The sequence below is a fragment of the Embiotoca jacksoni genome, unplaced genomic scaffold, assembly GCF_022577435.1.
Source record: "Embiotoca jacksoni isolate LCO1_2020_lvr unplaced genomic scaffold, fEmbJac1.0.p SCAF_4, whole genome shotgun sequence".
Lineage (NCBI taxonomy): Eukaryota > Metazoa > Chordata > Actinopteri > Embiotocidae > Embiotoca > Embiotoca jacksoni.
Genome location: NW_027185392.1, coordinates 18,427,533 through 18,449,465, shown reverse-complemented (window position 1 = coordinate 18,449,465; position 21,933 = coordinate 18,427,533). Strand labels below are relative to the sequence as shown.

Sequence of the window (21,933 nt, the reverse complement as noted above, 5' to 3'; positions counted from 1 at the left end):
AAACTGAACTCGTGCAAAAATGAGGCAAGAACCACGGAGGCAAGACCTTCTGCAAACACTGAAAAACCAGCCAAACAAACCCCAAAACACAAATGCAAACACAAACCCAAAACAGAAAGCAGTTCTCATTTTTGGCCTTTTCTAGTCAAGGCAGGGCTCTTAATAAGGCGATGCCATGTTTTGGTTCGATTCATCACTATTTTTTTGGTTCAGACAGAAAATTCTCCACAAATTTTTTAATCGATTGCCACAACATTGAGTAAACACATTCATGTCCGATGTAGATTAAATGTAATCCCTTGATGTTTCATCTCATCATCATCATCAAGTTAGTTTGTCCAAAACTAATGACGTTTGTGCTTTTGCTATTTACCAAACGCTAGCACGCTCGCCAAGCCAAACTAAGATGGTGAACATGAGCACCAGCATTATCGCCACGCGTGCGGTAGCATGTCGGCATCATTTTAAAAACAAAGACTCTCTGTACTTTTACTACAGTTTTTCTTTTGTTCTGGAAAGAGACGGTACGCGAGATTTCTGTTAAAACTCGCATACAAAAACTAAAACCCTAAAAAGAAAAAACTAACCATACTGCAACACATTTTACTGCAGCATGTTATCATCGTTTGGCGCCTTAGGTTCAAGCCCCAAAAACCACGTGGTTATGTAACGGAAGTTATTTAATGTACTTTGTGTAAATAATGTACATACTTAAACCAAACCCACAATGGCGTTCGCTTTCCCCGACACGTCTCTTCTCTTCAAACCAACCCGACCTTAAGTGGAGTTTTTCCACTCTTCGTGCTTCGTCTCTTGACCTCCTTCAAAGCTGCTAATGTGTCTCGACACATTTCAGGGAGGCCAAGCAGGAAGTGGACTGATGAGTGTATGACACACTTTGGTGTTATGCCGGGTTGGAATGACACACAGCTTTCTAACACACTATCTATTATACTATCTATTATCTATTATATTTCAAACCAATATTAAAGCCTGTTCTGTCCACAATTAACAAACAGCTGCAGGACGCTTAGAAAATGATCTAAACAGTAAGTGATTAAAAAGGACAAAGGCGAGATCTTCCCAATATTTGGTGATAACTTAGTAAACCATTAGTCATGTCTACAGTACACGTGATGTTGACGTCGCTGCAAAGTTAAACATTAACTCCATCTTGTGGAGTAAAAACAGAATGGCAAAAAAAAAACCAACACGTTTTGTGATGTGAAATCCACAAATATGTGGTTGTTTATGTACTCTATATCGATTTTCATCCTTTTTAACCTTATCCTGTTTTACTCTCTTACCTTTTGTGCAAATCACTAAAACACACACGCACCCCAAACAAAGAAAATCAAAACACACACTAAGTAAAGAACACGAGGAAAATCAGTCAAACACACAGGTAAATTTAATCCAGGGACCAGTTTAGGAAATAACAGTTACAAAATGTGTACACCTGTTCACCTGAGCAAAACTCACTTTGTTTTGAGTAAAAATGTCAAACATAAAACAACATGGAAACTCAAAATCAACATCAGCATTAAAAAACTGTCAGCTGTTGGCAAATGTAGGTTGTAGGATACTAAAATCTAGAGTTAATTCAAAGTCACTGCTATCTGAAATGGACAGCTAAATGAAGCTGGTATCAATGCCTGTCAGATATGTTTATGAACATATAAAAAAACACATTAAATTATATTAGGATCCTGTTTGACTTACGCCAAACTCCTTATTCTGATCAATTATTTGATCAGTCCATTTAAAACAAAAGCACTACAAGATAAAGCAATTAAAAAAGACGTCTCACAGACTGACAACGTGGTTTCGGTAAACATGAGCTTTCAGTCACCCCCACTTTCATCCTTATCAACCTCCTTCTTGTCCTGTGGCACGATTTTGTCCTCGTCTTCTTCACCTTTCTTCTCGTCTTTGTCCGCCTCTCCTGTGTCGTGTTTCTCCTTCTGCTCGGCCGTGTTTGTCTCTGTCTTTGCTGCCGTCACATCAGGTTTGGGTGCGTCTTCTTTCACTACTTCCTGAACATTGTACTTTCTGTACAGCGTATAGTCTTTTACCACACTGATGCAGCACACGGCCTTTATGACCTCCACAATGATAGTCAGTTCCGGGTTCGTCAAATCCACTTTGTTTTTAGGGTTCAGCTTCCCCACCAGACCTGCAGAGGTCAAAATCAAAAGGGACAAATTAGTTTTCTTCAGCAGAACCGCGAAACATAAATACAAAGGTTAATCACAAAGTTCAGAGACTGCTCCTGTCGCACGTGAATGGAGCACAGCAATGTGATGTGCACGGAGGAGGGGGATAGTCTAACCTTCATGAGTAAGTATTGCCAGTTACATCGGTTGATCAAAATCAACACCTGAGCTACGCACGTTCTTGTGAGCAGTGGTCCGTGCGCATTTGTGATTTCACCATGGATCTGAAACTTGAGCAGAAAGCATTAATCAACTTCAGGGTTACATTTTTGGGGAACAGAAAAAAGTTGCAGGGAGCCAAATCTTGTGAATTAGAGGTGATGGCGGTGAAACTGGTGATGTTGCGGAGAAGGAACTTTTGAGTTTTTAACGCGCGGTGAGTGACCTCATTGTCACGCCACAGTTCAGGGTGTTTCCTCTGAATGTTTTTCCCTCGCACGCCTCAGAACATCCCTGTAGAACTCGGTGTTGACCAGAAATGAACTAAGCACAACCCTACGAAAAACAAAGAAAACCCACCTGACCCGTCCTTCATCGCTCAAGCACGTTGACATTTTGCCCCTCATGAGAGATGAACGCCACACCGAACACCTCTGCAGGCTCATTTTCTTCTATACCTTAGGTTTTATGAAGCATTTCAAGGGCCTCCGTTTGCGATTTCCTGAGTTTGACGCAAAATTTGATGTGCACTCTCTGCTAAGGTCCACGGAGAAATCCCGAATGCGCATGTATCGCTGCTCACAAAAACATGCGTAACTTCGGTGCTGATGTTGAGCAAAGCAAAGTCTCTTGGGACACTTACTCATTAAGGTTATACCTTCCTCGGTCTCCGTGCATTTCAAGGCGAGGTGTTCCAATCGCGTGCAACAGGAGCAGTCTCTGAACTTTTTGATTGCCCCTTGAATAACACTTATCCAAACCTACCTGCAATAGATTTAATGATTTCCTCTCTCTTGTTATGGCTGCTGTTGCGGGCCTTGAAAGCGATCTGGTAGGTAGCACAGTTCGGGGTTTTGAACCAAGGCTCCAGGAACGTGGTCAGGTATTTCAACATGTCCTCCTGGAAGGCCTTGCATGTCCCAGTTACCTGGAGGAGACGAAAACAAGGATCAGACACTGCAGATGACAGCATGAAAACTTAAATGATGTTAGTCTTTATGATTCTATTATCTATTTTTAATCCACAAATAAACACAGGAGGCATATTAATGATCAATGAGCTTCTCACTGGCAACATTCGAAGGATCACACGTGACTTTTTCTTTTTGGTGGTATGGAGATCAGACAGGATGTGATGAACCAGTTTGTCAGATTCTAGGACAGAAAAAAAAAAACCCTGTAACCACAGTAACACTGAAAGCCATAAATAGATCACATAATCTGCTCTTTCATTCAAAGACTCTTACCCAGATTTTGAGTTCTGATAAAGATGACGTTGTTCGCGCCGCTGTCGAGAGCCTGGAAGCGCCTCTCCTGTTTAGCTCCAGAAGCTTGCAGCTGTGCCACTTCCTTCTTCAGCGCGACATCCACATCTTCTTCTTCAGCCTCCTCTTCTTCACTGCTGCTTCCTGTATTGTCTTGCAGCTGCTATCGAGAGTGGCACATTGTTAATAGGAAATTAACTTAATGTGGCGATTTTTGGCTGAATTGATTGGACCAGCCCTACAAACCTGAATGTCTCGCTGACTGAGTGATGAAGCCACACAAAGGTTACACAATTGACTGGGATTTCAAATTAAAAGCCATCGTTTTACATTAAAAGCCCTCAAGAATTGTATACACGGTCTAGACATATTCTAGATTTTGACGAGTGTTTGCTTAATTATTGTTTAGATGAAAAGCTTTAAAGAAAGTTCTACAAATGACACGCATGAGTGCAAAGTGAAATCTTAAATTTGCTTTTACACAAAAAAAACTCGCTGTTAAATGCTTATATATATATAAAAAACAGAAAAGAAGCAATTCTTCACATTTCAGAAACTGAAATGAGCAAATATGTGGCGTTTTTGCTTTAAATATTCCTTTTTTAATGTTTCAGGTAAAAACAATTTAAATTTTTTTTTTAATTCAAGGTATCGAGTGTGTTGGTATTTAATTGTCGACATATACAAACGTGTGAAATCTTCAAATATGAAATGATGCAAATGACTTGCTAACGTTAACAGAGGTGGAGCTTCTCTGTTCAATCTGCACAGAAAGTTGAGCTCGGCCTGGTCCGCAGCTGGCGGGTGAACCGGCCCATCTGCCCCGGCCTCTGATCCGCCGGCTTACCTTCTCAGGCCCGAACAGCTCGTCAGCGTACTCGTTGAGCAGATTGAAGGCCTCCGCCGTGCACTTCCTCTCGTTCATGTTGCATGTGATGAGGATCCCCTGCATGCCCACCTCCAGCTCCCGGGAGCCCTTCCACCGCTTGTTGTTGTTGTTGTTGTTGTTGTTGCCGGCCACATAGCGCTTCTTGCTCCGTTTCCTGGACTCGTTCAGCGCGGCTGACATGTTACCGAAAGGGGTTTTTTCGAGCAGATATGCAACCGGAACCGTGAGTTTTAAGCCCACCAGCAGCCGCCTTTACCTTCCTGGTTTCGGTTCACCCCTCTCGGCTGTATTCGCTGTCGGCTCGACGTGGTCAACCGAGGTTTGAGAGCTGCGGAGGCGACGAGGCAGAAAGCTTTGAAAGTTCCCAGAATGCTGCAGCCCGCCTCTCCGACATGTGTGCGAGTTGAAACTGACTGCAAAGTGAAGGAAGGACGTCTCAGCCACAATGAGCACGTTTGTTGGTTGTGCTGTACGGAGAGGGAGGAGGGACAAATCTCCTCGGCCGCGTGGAAAAGCAATGCTCGGTCCGAGGAGCAAAACAAAGTCAAAACATGAAGTAGGAGACCAATACTGCCTTTATTATTATGAAATATTTATATTTTGCTCACCAAAGCACATTAAAATATTTTAAATATTTACTGTACAACACAATTTCTTCTTTGAATGACCGGTGAGGCTACTGACTATTTTTTAATTATTTTTTTTTTATCGATACAGTGATACTTAATTTTATTAAACTAAAAAGACAAATTCATATCTTAAAATGAGTGAAGGCCAAACAATACAAATACCATACGATGATATGAAATAAAGCAACCAAATTTCTTTTGGCAGTAATTCAATTTGCTTATTAACAATTACCAAAAGTGGAACGGATCATTTGAGTATTTACAATATCACTTAAATAAAGGTTTTGATTTGCTGGTTGTTCTTCATGAAAGCAGAATTCTACAATAGAAGCTGACCGATATATCTGACGGCTGATTTCAACATCCAGTATTGGCCCAAATCAGATATATTGTTCTATATATATTGATATATCAATGTATACATTGGCCGATACGACAACTTTTTTGTTCTTTTTACAAAACATAATGCTGAATAAGACTCTTGGCGTAAAATACATATTTTTTTTTGTCAAACACCAAATAAAACCCCACACCGCTACCACAGCACCGACGTCCTCCAGAGACGAGGGAAGACCTTGGTATGTGCAAAGAATCTCCTCAGAAATATTGATATCCGAATCCTTATATTCCTTAATATCGGTATCGGCCCCAAAATTCAGTATCGGTCAGGCTCAACTCTGAACTAGGCAGCAGTGTGATACAAAAAATGTCTTTCCTCGTCTCCGAGCTTTTTATCCTTTTAAATTAAATGTGACGAAAGAGGGGACACGGGTTAAACAAAATACAACGATTCAGAAAATAATCTTTTGAAAATTGATTTTCCTTTGCACTAAAATTGACGGTGTCAATATTACCAAGTGCAGCTGTTTCTCCAGCACATTAGTAGCTTTTCCTCAGTGATGGGTGGACGAAGGTGGAGAGGAGAGTTGATCTGACAGAGGAACCCACAGCAGCAGCAGCCACTGAACTACTCCTCATCAGAGCCGACTCCCACTTAAAAAACTCACAACCTTTTTTCATCCCAGCTGTGCCGCCTGAGCGACGGACCGGACAGCAGTAAAACCCTCGCCCGTGGTTTGGACCACCGTTTGACACAACCTGACGCTTCGCACGACGACCGCATGCACACAGAGGGGAAGTGACCTTCTGGACTCCTTTCACTGTCACAGAAACGGAGGGACGAGCGCTACGGGAGGACAGTGTTGGTGGACAAAGAGGAGAGGACGTTGTTGGGGGTGTACAGAGAGCCCCGTGAGGAAGGACGTGAGCGAACTTGGGCTTGTTTTGCTGGCTCAGTGTAGATAGTAAAGGGCGACTTCAGAGCCTCTTTGTGTTTCCCGTGTTGTGTGATGGTTGGTTTGGGCCTGGCGAAGGTCGTATTGGGCGTGGAGGTCTTTTCAGGAACAAAGAGTTTAGGCCTGGATGGGAAAGGCGTGCTGGCTTTAAATTTTTGAAGGGGCCCGTCACATGTTTCTTGAAGTAGTCGAGAGGTTTTAAGTCCTGTTTTGTCACGAGTTGGTTTTCCCCTGGTCACAGTTGTAGGAACAACAAAGTAAGTCTCTGACTCTGAGGTCACTGAATGCGGCATCATTTCATTTATGTGATCAGAGACATGGGATTTTGATGTCTTTGTAGATTTACAGGTCATGAATGAGTTCATTTTTGTCATTTTAGAGTTTTTTCCATCAACTGTCTCTCTTATATTGTCCTTTAAAGTGTACCGACCTCCTGGTGAGTAGTGGGAATTATCTGCCTCTTCCCACTCATAACATCTACTGTCAAAATCTGATACGTACTCTGCATCACATTCTCCGTCTGTTGCACGACCAACTTCATCCTCCTCCAACACGACATCATCATAAGAACCACAGCTCTCCTCCGTTTCCACTGAAAGAGCTGCACTTTCCTCTTCCTCCACGGGTCCTGGTGGTGCTCCTGGTTTCGAGGCGTAGCGCTGTTGAGCTCTGTTGGAAAAGCAGCTGACGGTAATAGGACACAGAACCAGGCTGCTGTTGCTGTTATTGTGTGGTGAAGCACAGTTTATCATAACGGAGGAGGAGAGGCTACCGGCAGCCTCTACTGTGACCGATCTGCCGTGTCCCCACCGTGGTGCCGTTGTGCCATTGAGCAGGGTCTTTGGTGAGATCAGGCTTTGACACACTGGAACAGATTCTTGAACAGCTGTTGAGTTTTTCTTTGCGTCTAAATTCGGAGTAATGTCCTCTAAACTTGATCGTTTGTCAGAAGCTTTGAGAGGAACTTTGGATGATGAGGGTTTGCTCGTGGTGAGTGGATTTTCCTTTTTACTGGTGGTAGGTTTTTCTGTCTTGTCGGCAGGACAAATACTGTTTCCAAACATGGGTTTGACCGTTACTGGGGTCTGTGAGAAGAGGATTAGATTAGAAATATAATCAATAACTCAAAAATAAAAACCCATATTTGCTTTGTTCTTAAAACTGAAATGCTATATGATTTTGTCAGCAGTTCTTGTTGGTACATACTAAAGTCCCTTTGAGCTACATTATTAATTATCTTGCTGTCTTCTCTCAAAGCACCAACAAAACTTTATTTCAAATATTATGCCAGATTAAGAACACAAAAAAACAGATTAAAAGCAGTTAGGTTATATTTATTTGAATAAATGAGATTTAAAATGCGTCATCACAAGTTAAAAAAAAAAACCCAAAACATATCAAATCTTTCATCTGTGAAATTAGCGATATATTCGTCGTGCAAGTTTCTTTGGGAAGGTGATGATGGAGGCTGAGTTTCAGGTGTCGGGGTTCATTAAGGATGTTCTCGGGTGGCCACTCACCCTCTCCAGGCTCCTCGTGACCCTCATTACACACCTATCCCTCATCATTCTTGCTGCCAGATGAGCTGTATTTCGGGCATCATCCAAACCTGAAGAGAGAGAGAGGAGACAAGAAGCCCAGGAGAATGAAAAAAAAGAAAAGAGAAGAGGTTAAGGCTGTTTTATATGTAGAATTATCGAGACCAGTGGTTCTCAACTGGTTGGGCCCATTTCGAGCAGGTCGCAGATGTTTGTGAAAAAAAAGGGGGAAAAAGTGAATATTTTATTTTAAAGTAATCTTTAAGTGCTTTTATTTTTAGGAACGTAAATTAACCCAAGATGTAGCGTGCGTGTAGTAGCCGTTTTCTATCAATGTTATCGTGACAGAAACAACCAAAACAAATGCACTTTGCTCCTCTCGAGAACTGGAAATCATTAGGTAAGTCTGCCTTTTTATTTCATTCAGTTCTTAGCTCTATTTGCATTTCTGTCACCCGGTGATGAACAGTGCATGACGGCCTGTATATTACTACAGTATTTTTTGGAAGAGATAGATTTGAGTGACTAAAGAATTTCAGTCGTGAATTGATGGCGAAGGAAAAATGTGGGTCATGAACCACTGATCGAGAACAAATAATGTTCACTGTATTTGTACCAGAATGTTCTCTCCCAGAAAACTGTATTCCTAGATCTTGAAGAGCCCCGTTCAGGCCTCTGGGCTTCCTGTCGTAAAACAGCTGGAAATACAAAGAAAGGAGTTAGAGCGATAACACATGAGTGGAGATTAGATTAGGCCAAATCAGATCCATTAGTCAATTTAAAACAAGATGGATACTAATTTAATTCATTTATAATGTATAAATAACCGTGCTAAAAGGAAATATCTGCTCCTTTCCCCTGTTTCATGCTGATGTAAATTAAATACATTTGTGTGTTTTGGAGTCACATGTATTACTATTATCTCTTAACTTAAAATGACATTATTTTAAATACGTTATGGAATGAAGAAAATTACACAAGGAAGCATTAAAAAAACACAATAAGCGAGCGGGTACTTACCCTGTATGTGCTTCTCAGGTCTATCCAGTTGTTGAGAACATCTGGTTTATGAAGCTGTTTGCGTTTACACTCGTACTGCAGACACACTCCAAGATCCCAGTCTGGTACGCAACGCAAATGGAGGCTCATTCAATTAAGTGTGTTTTAGCAGATTCTCTTTTTGTCCATTTAATATCTCAATACTTTCAATGATCGCCACAAATTAAAAAAAAAAAAATTAAAAAACACCATTCTACTTGATGCTTTGTATAATCTTGCCACTAATGCAAGAAAGAATAATCTTAACCACGTCAGATTGTTACGAGGATCACATTGCTCACCTGTCACAATTTACAGCAACACCAAGCTTAAAGACATGTAGACACATACAAAAAGTTTTACCTGACCACGTGAGGAAAGTACACATTTTCTGAGACGGCAGAGATGCAGAACATTTCTGTTCTTTGCCGGGGAAGACCACTCCCATCTCCAGCTGAAGGTTCTGCAGCCAGCGGCTGAACCGAGACAGACAGATCTGAAGGGGGATCCCTGACTCAACCTGCATCTGTGAGATGGACAAGTCACCCCGTCAGTTGCGATGCGAGAACATATAAAGTGCTTGACGTCGGTCAGCGTCCTTGTGCTTGCGTAGTTTTGCCGATGTGCAGACACCTGTGTGATCCCAGTCAGCTCAGTGCAGAACTCAGACAGGATGGGGTGCTCCTGGGGTTGAACATAACTATGAAACTCAGACTCGACCTGCCCCGTGGACGTGTTCAACAGAACGGCTGGAAACTCAACTACACAAAGGAAGACAAAAAAAAAAGACAGACAGCTGTTTAAAGGAAATACAGGTGGGAAACATGAAACAGGAAATATGAATTTAAAAAGCTGTGCTACTTACTAATTTCCTGGGCGTCGTTGTTTTTTTCTCTCCAGCATGTGGACTCAAAGTCAATCACAATCAAGTATGAAAATATTTGATCTGTAAGAAAATCCCCACCAATAAGCCAGAGTGACCACATCTAAACATGAAAGCTCCACACACACTTACCTGACACCAGAGGTTTCTTTGACCCGGAGGAGGACCGACTCCGCTCCCTCAGTAATCCCAATTCCCTGTCGAGGCACCAGGAGATGAGGAGAAGTGTTTATGTGTGTTGGTGACCTTTACGAACCAAAACGTGCATTACAATGTTCAAACAAGGAACTCAAATATCAACGTATCACCGCTTTTGCAATATGTTTCCTTGTCTACCCAGTTTGTTGTTTTGTTTGCTGTTTCTCCAGCTAACAGGCTTTATACTTACTTCGCCAGTTTCTTTGTAGACATCGGAACCGGTGAATTTTTTTTGTCCATCATTTCATCATTTTCAATTGAAAACGCTGCAAAGTCGCGCTGTTTTATTCAAACGCACATCTATCATTCTGAGCTCGATTGTTTCTGTCTGCTAAGTCAGCAAACATCGACAGCAGGCACAATTAGTCGATTGCGGAAAGACGTCGGAGTTTATCGGAACTGAACGAGCTGCTTTTCCGGTTTTACGATTTCCCATGAAAATAAAAGTATGCAACACTGAGCTTAACCACGGATTTAACACACATTTTACATGGGACAGCGCATACGATGGGCATTTGTATGTGGACGTGGAGCCACAGTGATTTGTCATGGGTGATTTCCTCAGAGCGCATAATCCATCCATTTTGAGTCTGCTCGTGTGCCCACAACAACTTTTATTTTGATAGTTACAAACAGGAAGTAACGTTATCATTTATTTATTTTTTTAATTTAGAACTCGTGTATGTGGAAACGTATTTTAGCCATGTGTTATTAACCTCCAGCAGTGGTGGAAACACAAGAGTTTGGACCAAGTTTTACCCGCAACAACAGGTATTTACACATTTTTACTTTCGTATAAATACTCCGAAACTATAAATGTGTGTATAAATGATTATTTTTTAAAGTGGCAGCTTGGAGTGTTGATCTAAAATGAACCATAAAACCGAGCACAGAGAAGTTCACCCACTGAACCAGCTGAACTGGGAGACCTTCAATGAGTTAAATACTTTTGGGGTCATGATATTTCAAAACAGTCAACTGGTATTTGTTGTCTCTTAGTGGAGGTAAACACTAGTGCCTCGTATAAAACAATTACTTGTTTCAGTCTCACATTAAGTGAACTACTCTCAACTATTATTAATGAAGGAACCCAACTCTTTGTGTTTATTTAGTTTTAGCTAAGAACTACCTGTCTAAAATTAACAAGTAAATATCTAGAAAAGTAAATAAAAGTAAACATTTAAAAAAAAAAAAAGAATGTCAATGTTTATTCTCAACACTTGTTTGATAACTAATGTTATTGACACACACATCAGTCAGTAGACGTAGAGTTTTAGATTTGATACTCACTTGAGCTTTGACTCAGTATTTCTACGTCTGTGCCGTATGTACCTACAAACCATACACATTTAAAGGGCAGCATGTGAACATCTTACGTGTGCACAAACTTAAAATGACAGGGATCACATTTAACATCCACGAGACAATGCTGCTTAAAATATTTTCTTTTACCTCCCGGTAGATCCATCATGGAGGCTTCTTCGTCAGCAACTTGCAGCGGAAGAAAAAGAGAGAACGTGTCCCCGCCAGCACACAGGAAGACCAAGATATTAAAAACAGAGGAGGAAGCTGAGGAAGTGCTGCTTTGTGGCCGTACCTCCTCCTCCTCGCCGAGGGTCTCTGTGCGGCCTGACCGCCTTCAGCAACCAATTACACTGAAGGAGCTGACAGAGCTGCTGCATTATGCTGCTCTGGGGAAAACAGGTGGCATCAGACAGACCAGGTAAAGACTGTGGTAGTAATGTGTTATTTATTTTCTGTCAGCTCTCATCAAATAATTCTCTTTAAGTAACTTACGCTGTGTCCTTATACTCCAATTATAATAACACTCAACTAATGTCTGCGGACTTGCAATCGCTGTTGTACTTCTTAAATCTTGTGTTTCTATCATCCTGTCTGTCTGCTAGTTGGTGTCGTCTCCACCGTCAGAGGAAAGTTGTAGGTGTAAATGTCGTGATCATGGAAGGCCTCACACAAAGTCACTTTTACAAACACTACCTCACCCTGCAACACCTCAGGACCAACTACAGCACTGTAGGTAACCAGGGGGAGTGTATGAACTGACATACATTATCTAATGAGAGGAATTTTATTCATGTTTTTGTTTTTTTTAATTTTTATTTGGTTGTTAAGAGGGTCACCTTCACTCCATCATCTGACAACGTGGCGTCTGGAATATTCAGCATTGAAGTTCCTGAAGTGGATTGTTTATCTGCTTCCAAACCAGACAACGACATACGTCCAGGTGATAATTGTGTGTGTGTGTGTGTGTGTGTGTGTGTGTGTGTGTGTGTGTGTGTGTGTGTGAACTGATGTAGGTCAAGCTAAGCACTTGTGACCGGATCATCCAGGACGCATGTTAAAGTCAGGTGCGATCAGTGTGTGATGAACAATGCTGCCATGGCCATGTCTTATTCTTTGTCTGGCATTTAGCAAAATTTAATTTGTCAACGGTAGTTTTGTTTTTGTGTTTTCTTTCGGTGTTTTTGCTTTTAATCGTGTACTTTATGTATGTGTGTGTGTGTGTGTGTGTGTTCTTGTGCACTGCTGCAGCACTGAGAAGTCACCCAGTTATCGCCAAGTTTGGGACACAAAGAAAAGGACTGACAGCCTATGTTTTCACCCAGCAGGAGATGATCCAGAGGCACTTTCCTGTCAAGGGTGAGTGAGCTTTTTTTTTTTTTTTTAACATAATCATTTTTGAGTCTTGCATTATAATGTCAACAATGAAAAGCAGTTTTTGACCCATTGTGAATGAGTTCGGGAGCGGTCATTTTTACCCAGATAGACATTATGTATATTTTTGGCAGCTGTCAGAGCTGATCTAATAACAAACACGGATGCTCTTACTGGCATGAGTCACCTTGTTTCAAGTCTCACACAGGCAGACCTGTCTCCACCGGGCTGTACCGGTGCTGGAGAATGGCTGCACTCGAATATTAATTTAATCGGGGAAGACAACACTCCAGCTTGTTTGTATTTCTTTAAACCAATTATCATCGTCTTGGGCGGCGCGAAGCCGAGGATGTAGCAGTTGGGCTGGCGGTCCACCAACAACACAGGTTTTGGTGGAATATGTGGGAAGTCGAGCCCCGGCATTAAAATTGCTATATCCCCACAAAAGACTGCCGACCGTATTGTATGATCCAAATCTTCTGTCAAAATTTTATATTTTCCAGTGTGTTGGTTGCTAGCTAGGACCTTGTTGTTGTCCTTAGCAACAGGATGTCAAATTATATAGTTGGCCAGTGGCAGCTTTATACCAACACTCTGTATCCATCAGTCCGACTTCTTTGTGACCAGGCCAAAGGAAATCTGAAAATGCAGTTTACATGTGAAAACGTGCTTTCATACTCGTCTTTTAAGGCTTTTAACTTCACCTCTGCTCTTAACTGTGTGTCATACCTTTGTCATTGTTTTCAATATGCTCTTTTTTTTTACCCACTCGCATTTAAATACACGGCAGCTTTTAGATGTATCCACTCTGGAGAGCTTTTTTTTTTAAAAGCTCAGTTTGGGCTCAGTGACAGTGAGAAGTGTCTTCTGACGTGGACTCACTCTCTGTGTTCTTGTTCTGTTTCTTTTGACACAGGAATGCCAGGCTTTGAGGAGTTTGTGTGTACAGAAAGCATTAACTGTGTGACTGACAGCAGCCCTCTGTTTGGAGTTGATTGTGAAATGGTGAGATGCTCACCATCATGTACTTACATTACCACTTTCTGTGGTTAAATCCAGTGGTGTTATGACATGGTAGTAAAAACCAAAATGAGTGGTTAAGTTCCTCTCCGTTCCTCGTATAACCAAACTCATTCCAGTGTACAGTGTATGTTCTTTTGCAGTTGTTATTACATTCATCGTGCTGCTGTTCCTAACAGTGTGTCATTGTGTTATAATTGTGTTTCAGTGTCTCACAGAAAAGGGATATGAGCTGACTCATGTTTCTCTGGTGGACAGTGATGGGACGTGTGTGCTGAACGAGCTGGTGAAACCTATGAACTGCATCCTCGATTATCTCACTCAGTACGCACAGACACTTATTTTTTTGGGCAAAAAAATGTCAATAATGAGAAGCTTTACACTTGTACAGGAATGGAGGTCTGTTGGCATATAGTTGGGTGCATCTTATAGGCACATATACGCTGTGCATTTTTTCCCCGGGTACTTTAACTATCAGATCTTAAGTCTTAAGGTAAAGCGTCATTTTTCCGAACAGTGTAGTTTGTCAGTAATGTCGCATGCTATGTTTAAATGTTCAAATTAATTTCTCCGTGTCTCCCGGCAGGTTCTCTGGTATCACTGCAGCGATGTTGCGACGAGTCACGACCACCCTGAAGGACGTTCAAGAAAAGCTCAGGAAGCTGCTGCCGTGCGACGCAGTTCTAGTGGGCCATTCCCTCAACAATGACCTCAAGGCTCTGAAAGTGAGTCTCTGACAAGCTCGGCATACAGTGCGTTACTAGAGGTTTGTTCCCTGACAGGGTCGGGCGACACAGTGACAGAGGGGTACAAGACGTCAATATTTAAAAATCACATTCTACCACAGTTTGTTCTGCCTCTGAATGTCACCGTCCAATCAGCTTGCAGTGGTGTTCTGCGCAGTACGGCTCCTTTCAGGCACTTTTAGCCAGCTTGAAAATAGGAACGCATGATTCTGGATGAAATACGAAAAACAATCTTGTTACTTGGAATTGAGATTTCTTTTTTTTTTTTTTATTATTATTATTTACCTGATACAGGAGGAAACAGCAAAAATATTCTAGTGCCTGTCATAAGCATGCTTACTTTGGACAAGAGAAAAGTAACGCTCTTGTTTACCTTTTATGCAACAGCTTCACGAATCTGACACTGAGCATTAAAACAAAAATCATCTTCCGTCTTCTCCTTTTGTCTTTTCCTGTACGTTTTCTTTTCACCAGTGTTTCACTCACTGGGTTTATTTCCCTCACTGACAGTTTCTGCTGCTCTGCGTCGCGCGGTGTAACCCATCGACTGTATGTGTGTAACTCAGCCTTGTAATTTGTTGAGGGAAAAAGTCAGAGCGCTTGTTTTAATGCAGCTGATGTCCCGAATGAAAATGTGACAAAATCGTGAACTGAGGTCTCGATTACAATACAATTAATCATGCAGCTGGAGCGGAAAATTACCCGGATCACCCTTACACACTTTAATGTTACATTTTTTTTGTTAAAACTGCAGGCCCTGGTATGCTATCTTGAACATGTTTTTGTCACAAGTAACCAAGTGATGGGATTGCTAGGAGTATGTATCTTGAAGAACAATCCATATTTTATGTTGCCATCCAGTGGTTACTGCCATGTAAGGAGAACAGAACAAATTCTACAATGTCAAGTTAGTGAGCGATTTAAGGTAATTTACCCCTTCAGGGGATCACCTTATCTGTGATCACAACAACTGGCCCTCCTGAGGGATATCACAGGAGCCACAACTAGAAAAGTGTTTGTTTAGTAAAGCGTACATGCACCACCTGCAGGCTTTAAAGCCAGGATGTGCGTATTGAGAGGCATTGAAGTCGGGCGTGTTTTTTGAGTGAGTGAGCCTGAGGAAGCTGCAATGTGAAAATCCAGTGTTTGTGATCAGGTGCCACTAGTTTTAAATGAAAACTATCGATACAACCCTTTTCTGTTCTACGTTTCTGCCATATGAGTCGTATTTTCGTAATTACAAGAATGTTTCCTTCACTACTTTTCTGGGTTACTTTGAAAATGCATCCACTAGAAAAAAAACATACTAAGTTAGGCTTTATTGTCCGGTGTGGAGTTTTTTTTTTTTAATTCAGCTCTCACAAATAAGACAAAAACATAAAGTTGCAACCTGGGTTTAGGAGCAAGATATTAGTATTTCACAAATGACTCGTTTGTTGTCTGTATAATAATATCTCAACATGGCTACGGTAGAGAATATAAATCATTTTGAGTCCCTTACTCTCAGCAGTAATGTTAAAGTAGTCTCATATTTCAGGTGTTCTGTGAATAGATGTTTCATTTTAGAGAGACACCCTTCAAACACAGATCCAAAATCCTTTATAATGTTGAAGTTTTGACCTGTATTGTGTGTTTGTTTGTTTGTGTGTGTGTGTGTGTGTGTGTATGTATGTGTGTCCTCCCCGCAGCTCATCCATCAGCATGTAATCGACACCTCACTGCTGTACAAGAAAGATTTCGGACAGAGGTTTAAGCTCAAGGTTCTGGCTGAAGAAGTGCTGAGGTAAGCTCTTGTTTTCACTCTCTCTCTCTGAGTTCTTCTCACCCACTACATGTCATAATTTCATTTTCCACCTGCATGCCAGGAGGCAAATCCAAACAGAAGAGAGGAGGGGTCATGATCCCACTGAGGACGCTTTAGCAGCCCTGGAGCTGGCCCAGTACTTCATCAAAACAGGACCTCGTCAGGTAGAAAAATGCCCTCTAAAACACACATTCACACGCACACACACACACACACACACACACACACACACACACACACACACGCAATATTTTCTGCTGATGCTCGCTGTCAGGTTGTAGAGCTCCATCCGAGGCTGTGGGGATTTACAATAGAAGAGGAGGCCCCTGACTGCACACCTGCATCAGCACCAGCACCAGCACCAAGTCCCAGGTACGACATGTCATCCAGACTCTGTACCTTTCTGTGTCCTTGACATCATACAACAGTCACTCAGACCACGTTCACCATAAATTGGATAGTTTTTCCTTTGAGTTTTTTGTTGCCTCCGTTTAAAGGCAGTGTTTAAAAACTCTCTTCATGGTGGATACAAAAAAAATCACAGCACATTTTGATTTGGAAAACAATAATGTAAACATCCTCAGACATAGAAAATGTTTCAGAAATAACCTGAAAACTCTGTCGACACGGAGAATCATTTGATCTAAACAACATAGTTAATGAGGTTTCATGCCTTCCAGGAAATCTGAAACATTAAACTCCTATTGAAACGATTGTGACAGATTCTCCGTCCTTCCTTTTCGTGCAGGTTTGCCGACATACTGCAGACACTTGGGCGGTCAGTGTCCTTTCTAGGAAAGCGATCCGACATCGCCCTGGATCTGACCAATCAGCGGTGGTACAGCTCCGACAGAGAGGTGAGAAGTTAGTCTTCACAACCTGATCCAACACTTGCCCGAACACCCAAAAAAGCTTTTTTTTTTCCCCATTGAAATGAGCATCGATCAGCAAGTTTGCTCGTTTACTATATTAGTTTACTGGTTTATTGTAATATAGGTGAATATACATCAGGATTCATCTGCTATGCCACCGCGATATCTTTAATCAAATCAGAAGTTTTACTTTCTACACCTTTCTGCGTATGTGAATCCTCTCCTAAACTCTTCCTCCTTTGCTTCCCTACTTCTGCACCTTCTCTTCTTCAGCTGCTGAAGTCTTTCAGGAGTCAGACAAAGAATCCATTCCTCTCCGTCCTCCAGTTATCCTCCTTCTCGGATCATCTGAAGAGGCACTCCCTTCATCCGGAGCAGCAGTATCTGACTGTGAGGCAGTTATTCAGACCACGTATCATTTTGCAGGGTGTCGTTTGGATGTATGTTTACCGTGCGTTGGTCCGGCAGGTGGGAGCTCATCTTCGGGACATGTGCGTGGTGTTTGCTGGGCCGTTCCCTGAACGATTCTCAAACACAGAAGTGAGGCGGCTGTTTCGTTGCTGTGGACCGATTCGAAGAATAGAAATGCTGGATGAAAGTGACTGGGTATCCCTCACATGTCCTTTATTTGACCTATTTTTTATTTTTAAACTACTATTTGTGTCTGGTGATAATTACTGCCTCAGTTCCTGTTAAACTACAGCTGTGACATTGTTCACTAGTTTTGGTGGTGATTTATTAAACTTATATAAATGTTCTAACTCTGTTTGGTTTCCAGGTCCTTCATGCAAAGATAGAGTTTGAGCTGCTGGAGGGAGCGGTGCTGGCTTTAAGAACTCTGGATGGACTAGATGTGCAAGGGCAGTCCATCAAAGTAGGTCTCTTCACTTTTTCCTCCCACTTATTCCCTTTACGTCGGCTATGCACAAATATTTATTATTTTCTAGGTGCAGAGGCCCGCGTCTATGTCAATGCTAGACCTGGATCTAACTCTTGATGCTTTAATGGCTGACCCTCTCAACGCAACTCACCTTTACGCTGTCAAACGGAAGCCCAGTCGGGCCGAACACGTAAACGTTTCCGCAAAGGTTAATGGACATGCATCAGATGCTGAATGTTCAGGTGTCCCTCCGGTTCAAACGGCAAACGGGCAGCCACTAGCTCAAATAAACGGTAAACAGTTGCAGCTCACCACCACATCTAAACTGTCAGAGGAGGCAGTCACAGAGACGTTTGGTCGCTTCGGTGCGGTGAAAGAAGTCATCCTGTCTGTCAAGCCGGTAAAACACGCGAGGCATACCTGCAGAAGTGAGTTAAAAAGCTCTGTTCTGAATGATCTCTTGTTGCAGAGTGTGTTTGTGAATTCTTCTCTAACTCGAGCGTGTCTGCTGGACACAGTCGGGTTCCAGAGTTCAGAGGCGAAGCATGCAGCCGTCTCATCTTCAGACGATCTGCGGACGGAGAACTACCTCATCTCTCCGTCCCTGACTCCGACCCACCTGCCTTCATGGGTTGGCATGACAACGCCAGTGGCTCCAGTGGATGCTGATGGGACAGCAGCAGAGGGCGACAACAACAGTTCACAGGTAAAGATTGAATTGATTCCAGTTGGATGTCACACAGAATCTTCTATGATCATTTTGTGCATTCATATTTTATGATTTTTTTTTTTTTTTAACAGTTGCATGTTTATGTTTGTATAAAGACGACTTAATACCAAGGAAAGTTGGTACTTTTAATGTGTTCACTGCCAAATTGTGCTTTACTATAGAATCTGGCTTGTTATGTTACGTTTTAGGTCAAAGTACAATTTAACAGTACTGTTCAGATGGAAAGAACAAGAAGCTTATTAAAGAAACAAACTGTATACAAGCAGAGCAATTACTACTTTAACGAATGCTTTATTGATAAGTGACGTGGATATTAAGAAGTCAGTGTGTTAAAACTTGATGACTGGAGTAGGAGTTGGTTAGTTCTCTTTTGCAAGACATTTAATACACACAAGATCAAAACAGTAAAACTCACTCAGAACAAACGTCACACATACATGACAACACTGATTAATACCATCTAAAATATTATTAGAAATACAAGTTATTAAATCTTAATAGTCTCTCTGAGGAATGTGATTCCCTACAGTCGCTTCACAAAGTTGTCGACCCCTTCAATTTATTGCTCTAGAATCTTCTCTGATGTTTTTTGTACAAATTGTGTAGTGAACTATTTAGCTGGTCTTAACCAATATGAAGTGTCAGGTCAGGAAACAGGAACTGAAATTTCTTTAACAGAACTTTACTAAGATTGAAGGCATCAGGTACACAGGCACAACTGCTAGCTTGTGTGTGTGTGTGGTCTGTACAAAGGAGAAAGTATCGTTACTAATGGGATAAACAAAAATACACAGCGATCATTATTTATATAGTAATAATAAGGTAATCGAGAATGTAATTGAACTCTTTTACAGCAGAGGTAACCTGGCAAACATAAAGACACCTCTCATTAACATTATAAACCCTTAAAACAATTCCACAACACTGAAATGGCACAATGTCCTTCTTCCTTTAGGTCATGTATGCACACAGCAGGAGTTTAGTCCTTAACTGGTCTTTTTGTGGAGACTGTTGTTGGAGTGGTGTTGGCAAGCATGTGTAGGCAAGCATGTGTAGGCATGTGTTGCTATGGTAATTAATTGGCTACTGAAGATGGCTGCAGAGACTTTTCTACAGATTTTTAAAAGCACTGTTTCACGTTGTCATTATGGATTGATTATTGTCGATTGATGGGGGGGAAAAAAATGACATTATAGTTTGAAAAAAAAAAAAAAAACTACAACAGTAAAATGTGCAAAAAGTCTGAATCTGAAGTCTGAACACTTTCTGAAGCAACTGTAACTTCAAGCTGTCTTGCAGCTCATTCCACTAGAAAGATGCAGAGTGCCCGTATGGACGTCCCAGTTCAGAGGTGGAGCTTTCAAAGCCAGTCTGCCTGGTTTTGTGGTTAGCAGCTCTGAACTCTGAACCTAAATATCTTGCTTAGATAACAAAGCCTTATGAACGAAGACACACGTATGCTGATGATCATCCAACCTTTACATACCTCACAGTAGTGTATGATGACTGTCCCGTGTAATGAATGAATGTCAGTGTGGTTTAAGGCCAGTGGCAGCAGCACAAACACACACGATTGCATCATGTTTCTGCTGTAAAATGAGCTCCAATTCAGTGTAAGAATCAGATTTGAGTGGTAATGTACAGAAGAAAGACTTGCAGGTATATTTCAGAATATTCATAATGTATAGCACATATTTCATTTAGGCTGTATTGTGTAATATGTGCAGGACAAGGAAATGGATCTCGTGATGAAGAAGCTGGACCGCCGGCTAAAGAAACTCTTCCGATCCCTCCCGGGCGGCACCTTGTCTGTGGTTCTGCTGCCCGGACATTTCAGGTGAGGACTCTTTGCAGCATCTCTGACATAATCTGCTCCACAGTTTAGTATTTCTGAACCATTTTCTTCTTCTGTTCTATTATCCAGCGCGAACGGTCACCTTCCCGGTTTGTGTCTGATGGAGGTCATTCGAGGGTTTTGAGGAGACGGAGCTTAAACCTGCACCGGGAAAACAATGAAATGTCAGCAAGTGCCGTGATGCCTCAGCCCGTGTCACGTGGACTAAATGAAATCAATTAAGCAAAATCAAACTCCAAGGCTGTGTCATAATGAGACGTCCTTTACCTCAGATCGATGTTTTTTTTATTCAAGGAGCTAATAGCAGTATTTTGTACGTATTTGTATATTAAAGTTTTTTTTCTCGCTTTTTAATATATTCTGTCCTAATGTTGCAACATCGTATGTTCATGCTAAATTTGGCCAAAGTTTCAAATAATGACGTAAAGGTAGGAAACGGTAATTCCTTTAGAAACCAGTTCAGGCGTCAGACTGCTTTGAACACTCGGTTGTCAGGGCGTCACGGATCTCCTTATATGGTCATCTGCTCCAAGCACAGCACGCTCATGAAGTACAGAGCGACGTGCAGGGAGATGCTAGAAGTTGCAGGTGTTTGGTGACAGCTATGTTACTGCTCTCCCCACATGAATGGCTATTAGACATGTATAAGAAAAATTTATATATGCCTTATGACAAAATCCTGTGATGTCACTGGTAATGATGTAATGGGCTTACCGTGCAGATGTTCGTGTTCATGGAGCAGATTTGTGAACTGTGAATCATGGAAAGCAACTCTGGTGGAGTCCAAGAACATTAAAGAAACTGGAAGTGACCATAATAGGTCCTATTTTAGGGACGTTTAGGTCACATACTACTTGAAAAAAAAAATCAAAAATCAAATAATCAAAGCATGTTTTGAACAAGACTTTAACCATATTTGTAAGATCAATGAGGAAAAATGAACAAAACAACTTGGTGCAATGCATGCTGAAGAGCAAGTTTATCACAAGTTGATGTAGAATGACTATTCATTTAATGCAATTCATTTTCCATTTAACAAAGAAAGACAATGGACAATAAATTTTTTATTGTATTGTAAAGATAGAATCTATGTATTGCATTTTGTGCTATTAAAACTGCTTGGAAGTCAGGTTTGTTTTTCTATAATTGACTTCCTATACAATTCATGTTACTTTGGGATTATTCAAAATCTTGATATTAAATTAACTTTACACGTTAAACCGTTTGAGATGATTGACAC

General features: G+C 41.4%; 3 protein-coding genes across 4 annotated transcripts; 1 reads left to right on the top strand and 2 right to left on the bottom strand.

Moving 5' to 3' along the window:
- Positions 1–1,389: 1,389 nt before the first annotated feature.
- thumpd1 (THUMP domain containing 1) lies at positions 1,390–4,987 on the bottom strand. Of its 2 annotated transcripts, none has more exons than XM_069168020.1 (5): positions 4,488–4,987; positions 3,623–3,803; positions 3,445–3,530; positions 3,141–3,303; positions 1,390–2,176 (listed from the first exon to the last, which is right to left on the bottom strand). In XM_069168020.1, the coding sequence occupies exons 1-5, from the start codon at positions 4,707–4,709 to the stop codon at positions 1,845–1,847; spliced, it is 984 nt and encodes a 327-aa protein (XP_069024121.1). In that variant the 5' UTR covers positions 4,710–4,987; the 3' UTR covers positions 1,390–1,844. The 2 variants fall into 2 exon arrangements, with proteins under 2 accessions (XP_069024121.1, XP_069024122.1); XM_069168021.1 differs by having other exon boundaries at positions 3,623–3,800.
- Positions 4,988–5,860: 873 nt separating this feature from the next.
- eri2 (ERI1 exoribonuclease family member 2) lies at positions 5,861–10,323 on the bottom strand. The gene is given in 10 exon segments (XM_069167692.1): positions 5,861–6,356; positions 6,358–7,538; positions 7,974–8,062; positions 8,608–8,689; positions 9,012–9,112; positions 9,393–9,555; positions 9,663–9,790; positions 9,895–9,975; positions 10,045–10,109; positions 10,301–10,323. Coding segments are annotated over 10 exon segments (2,232 nt in total). The 3' UTR covers positions 5,861–6,037.
- Positions 10,324–10,794: 471 nt separating this feature from the next.
- On the top strand, positions 10,795–21,822 carry LOC138208979 (RNA exonuclease 5-like). The gene is made up of 19 exons (XM_069167259.1): positions 10,795–10,881; positions 11,573–11,833; positions 12,018–12,144; positions 12,244–12,355; positions 12,664–12,771; positions 13,703–13,791; positions 14,015–14,130; positions 14,393–14,531; positions 16,241–16,335; positions 16,418–16,520; positions 16,631–16,728; positions 17,105–17,213; positions 17,502–17,618; positions 17,697–17,834; positions 18,007–18,102; positions 18,176–18,536; positions 18,627–18,814; positions 20,566–20,675; positions 20,763–21,822. The coding sequence occupies exons 2-19, from the start codon at positions 11,580–11,582 to the stop codon at positions 20,815–20,817; spliced, it is 2,415 nt and encodes an 804-aa protein (XP_069023360.1). The 5' UTR covers positions 10,795–10,881; positions 11,573–11,579; the 3' UTR covers positions 20,818–21,822.
- The last annotated feature ends 111 nt before the right edge of the window (positions 21,823–21,933 follow it).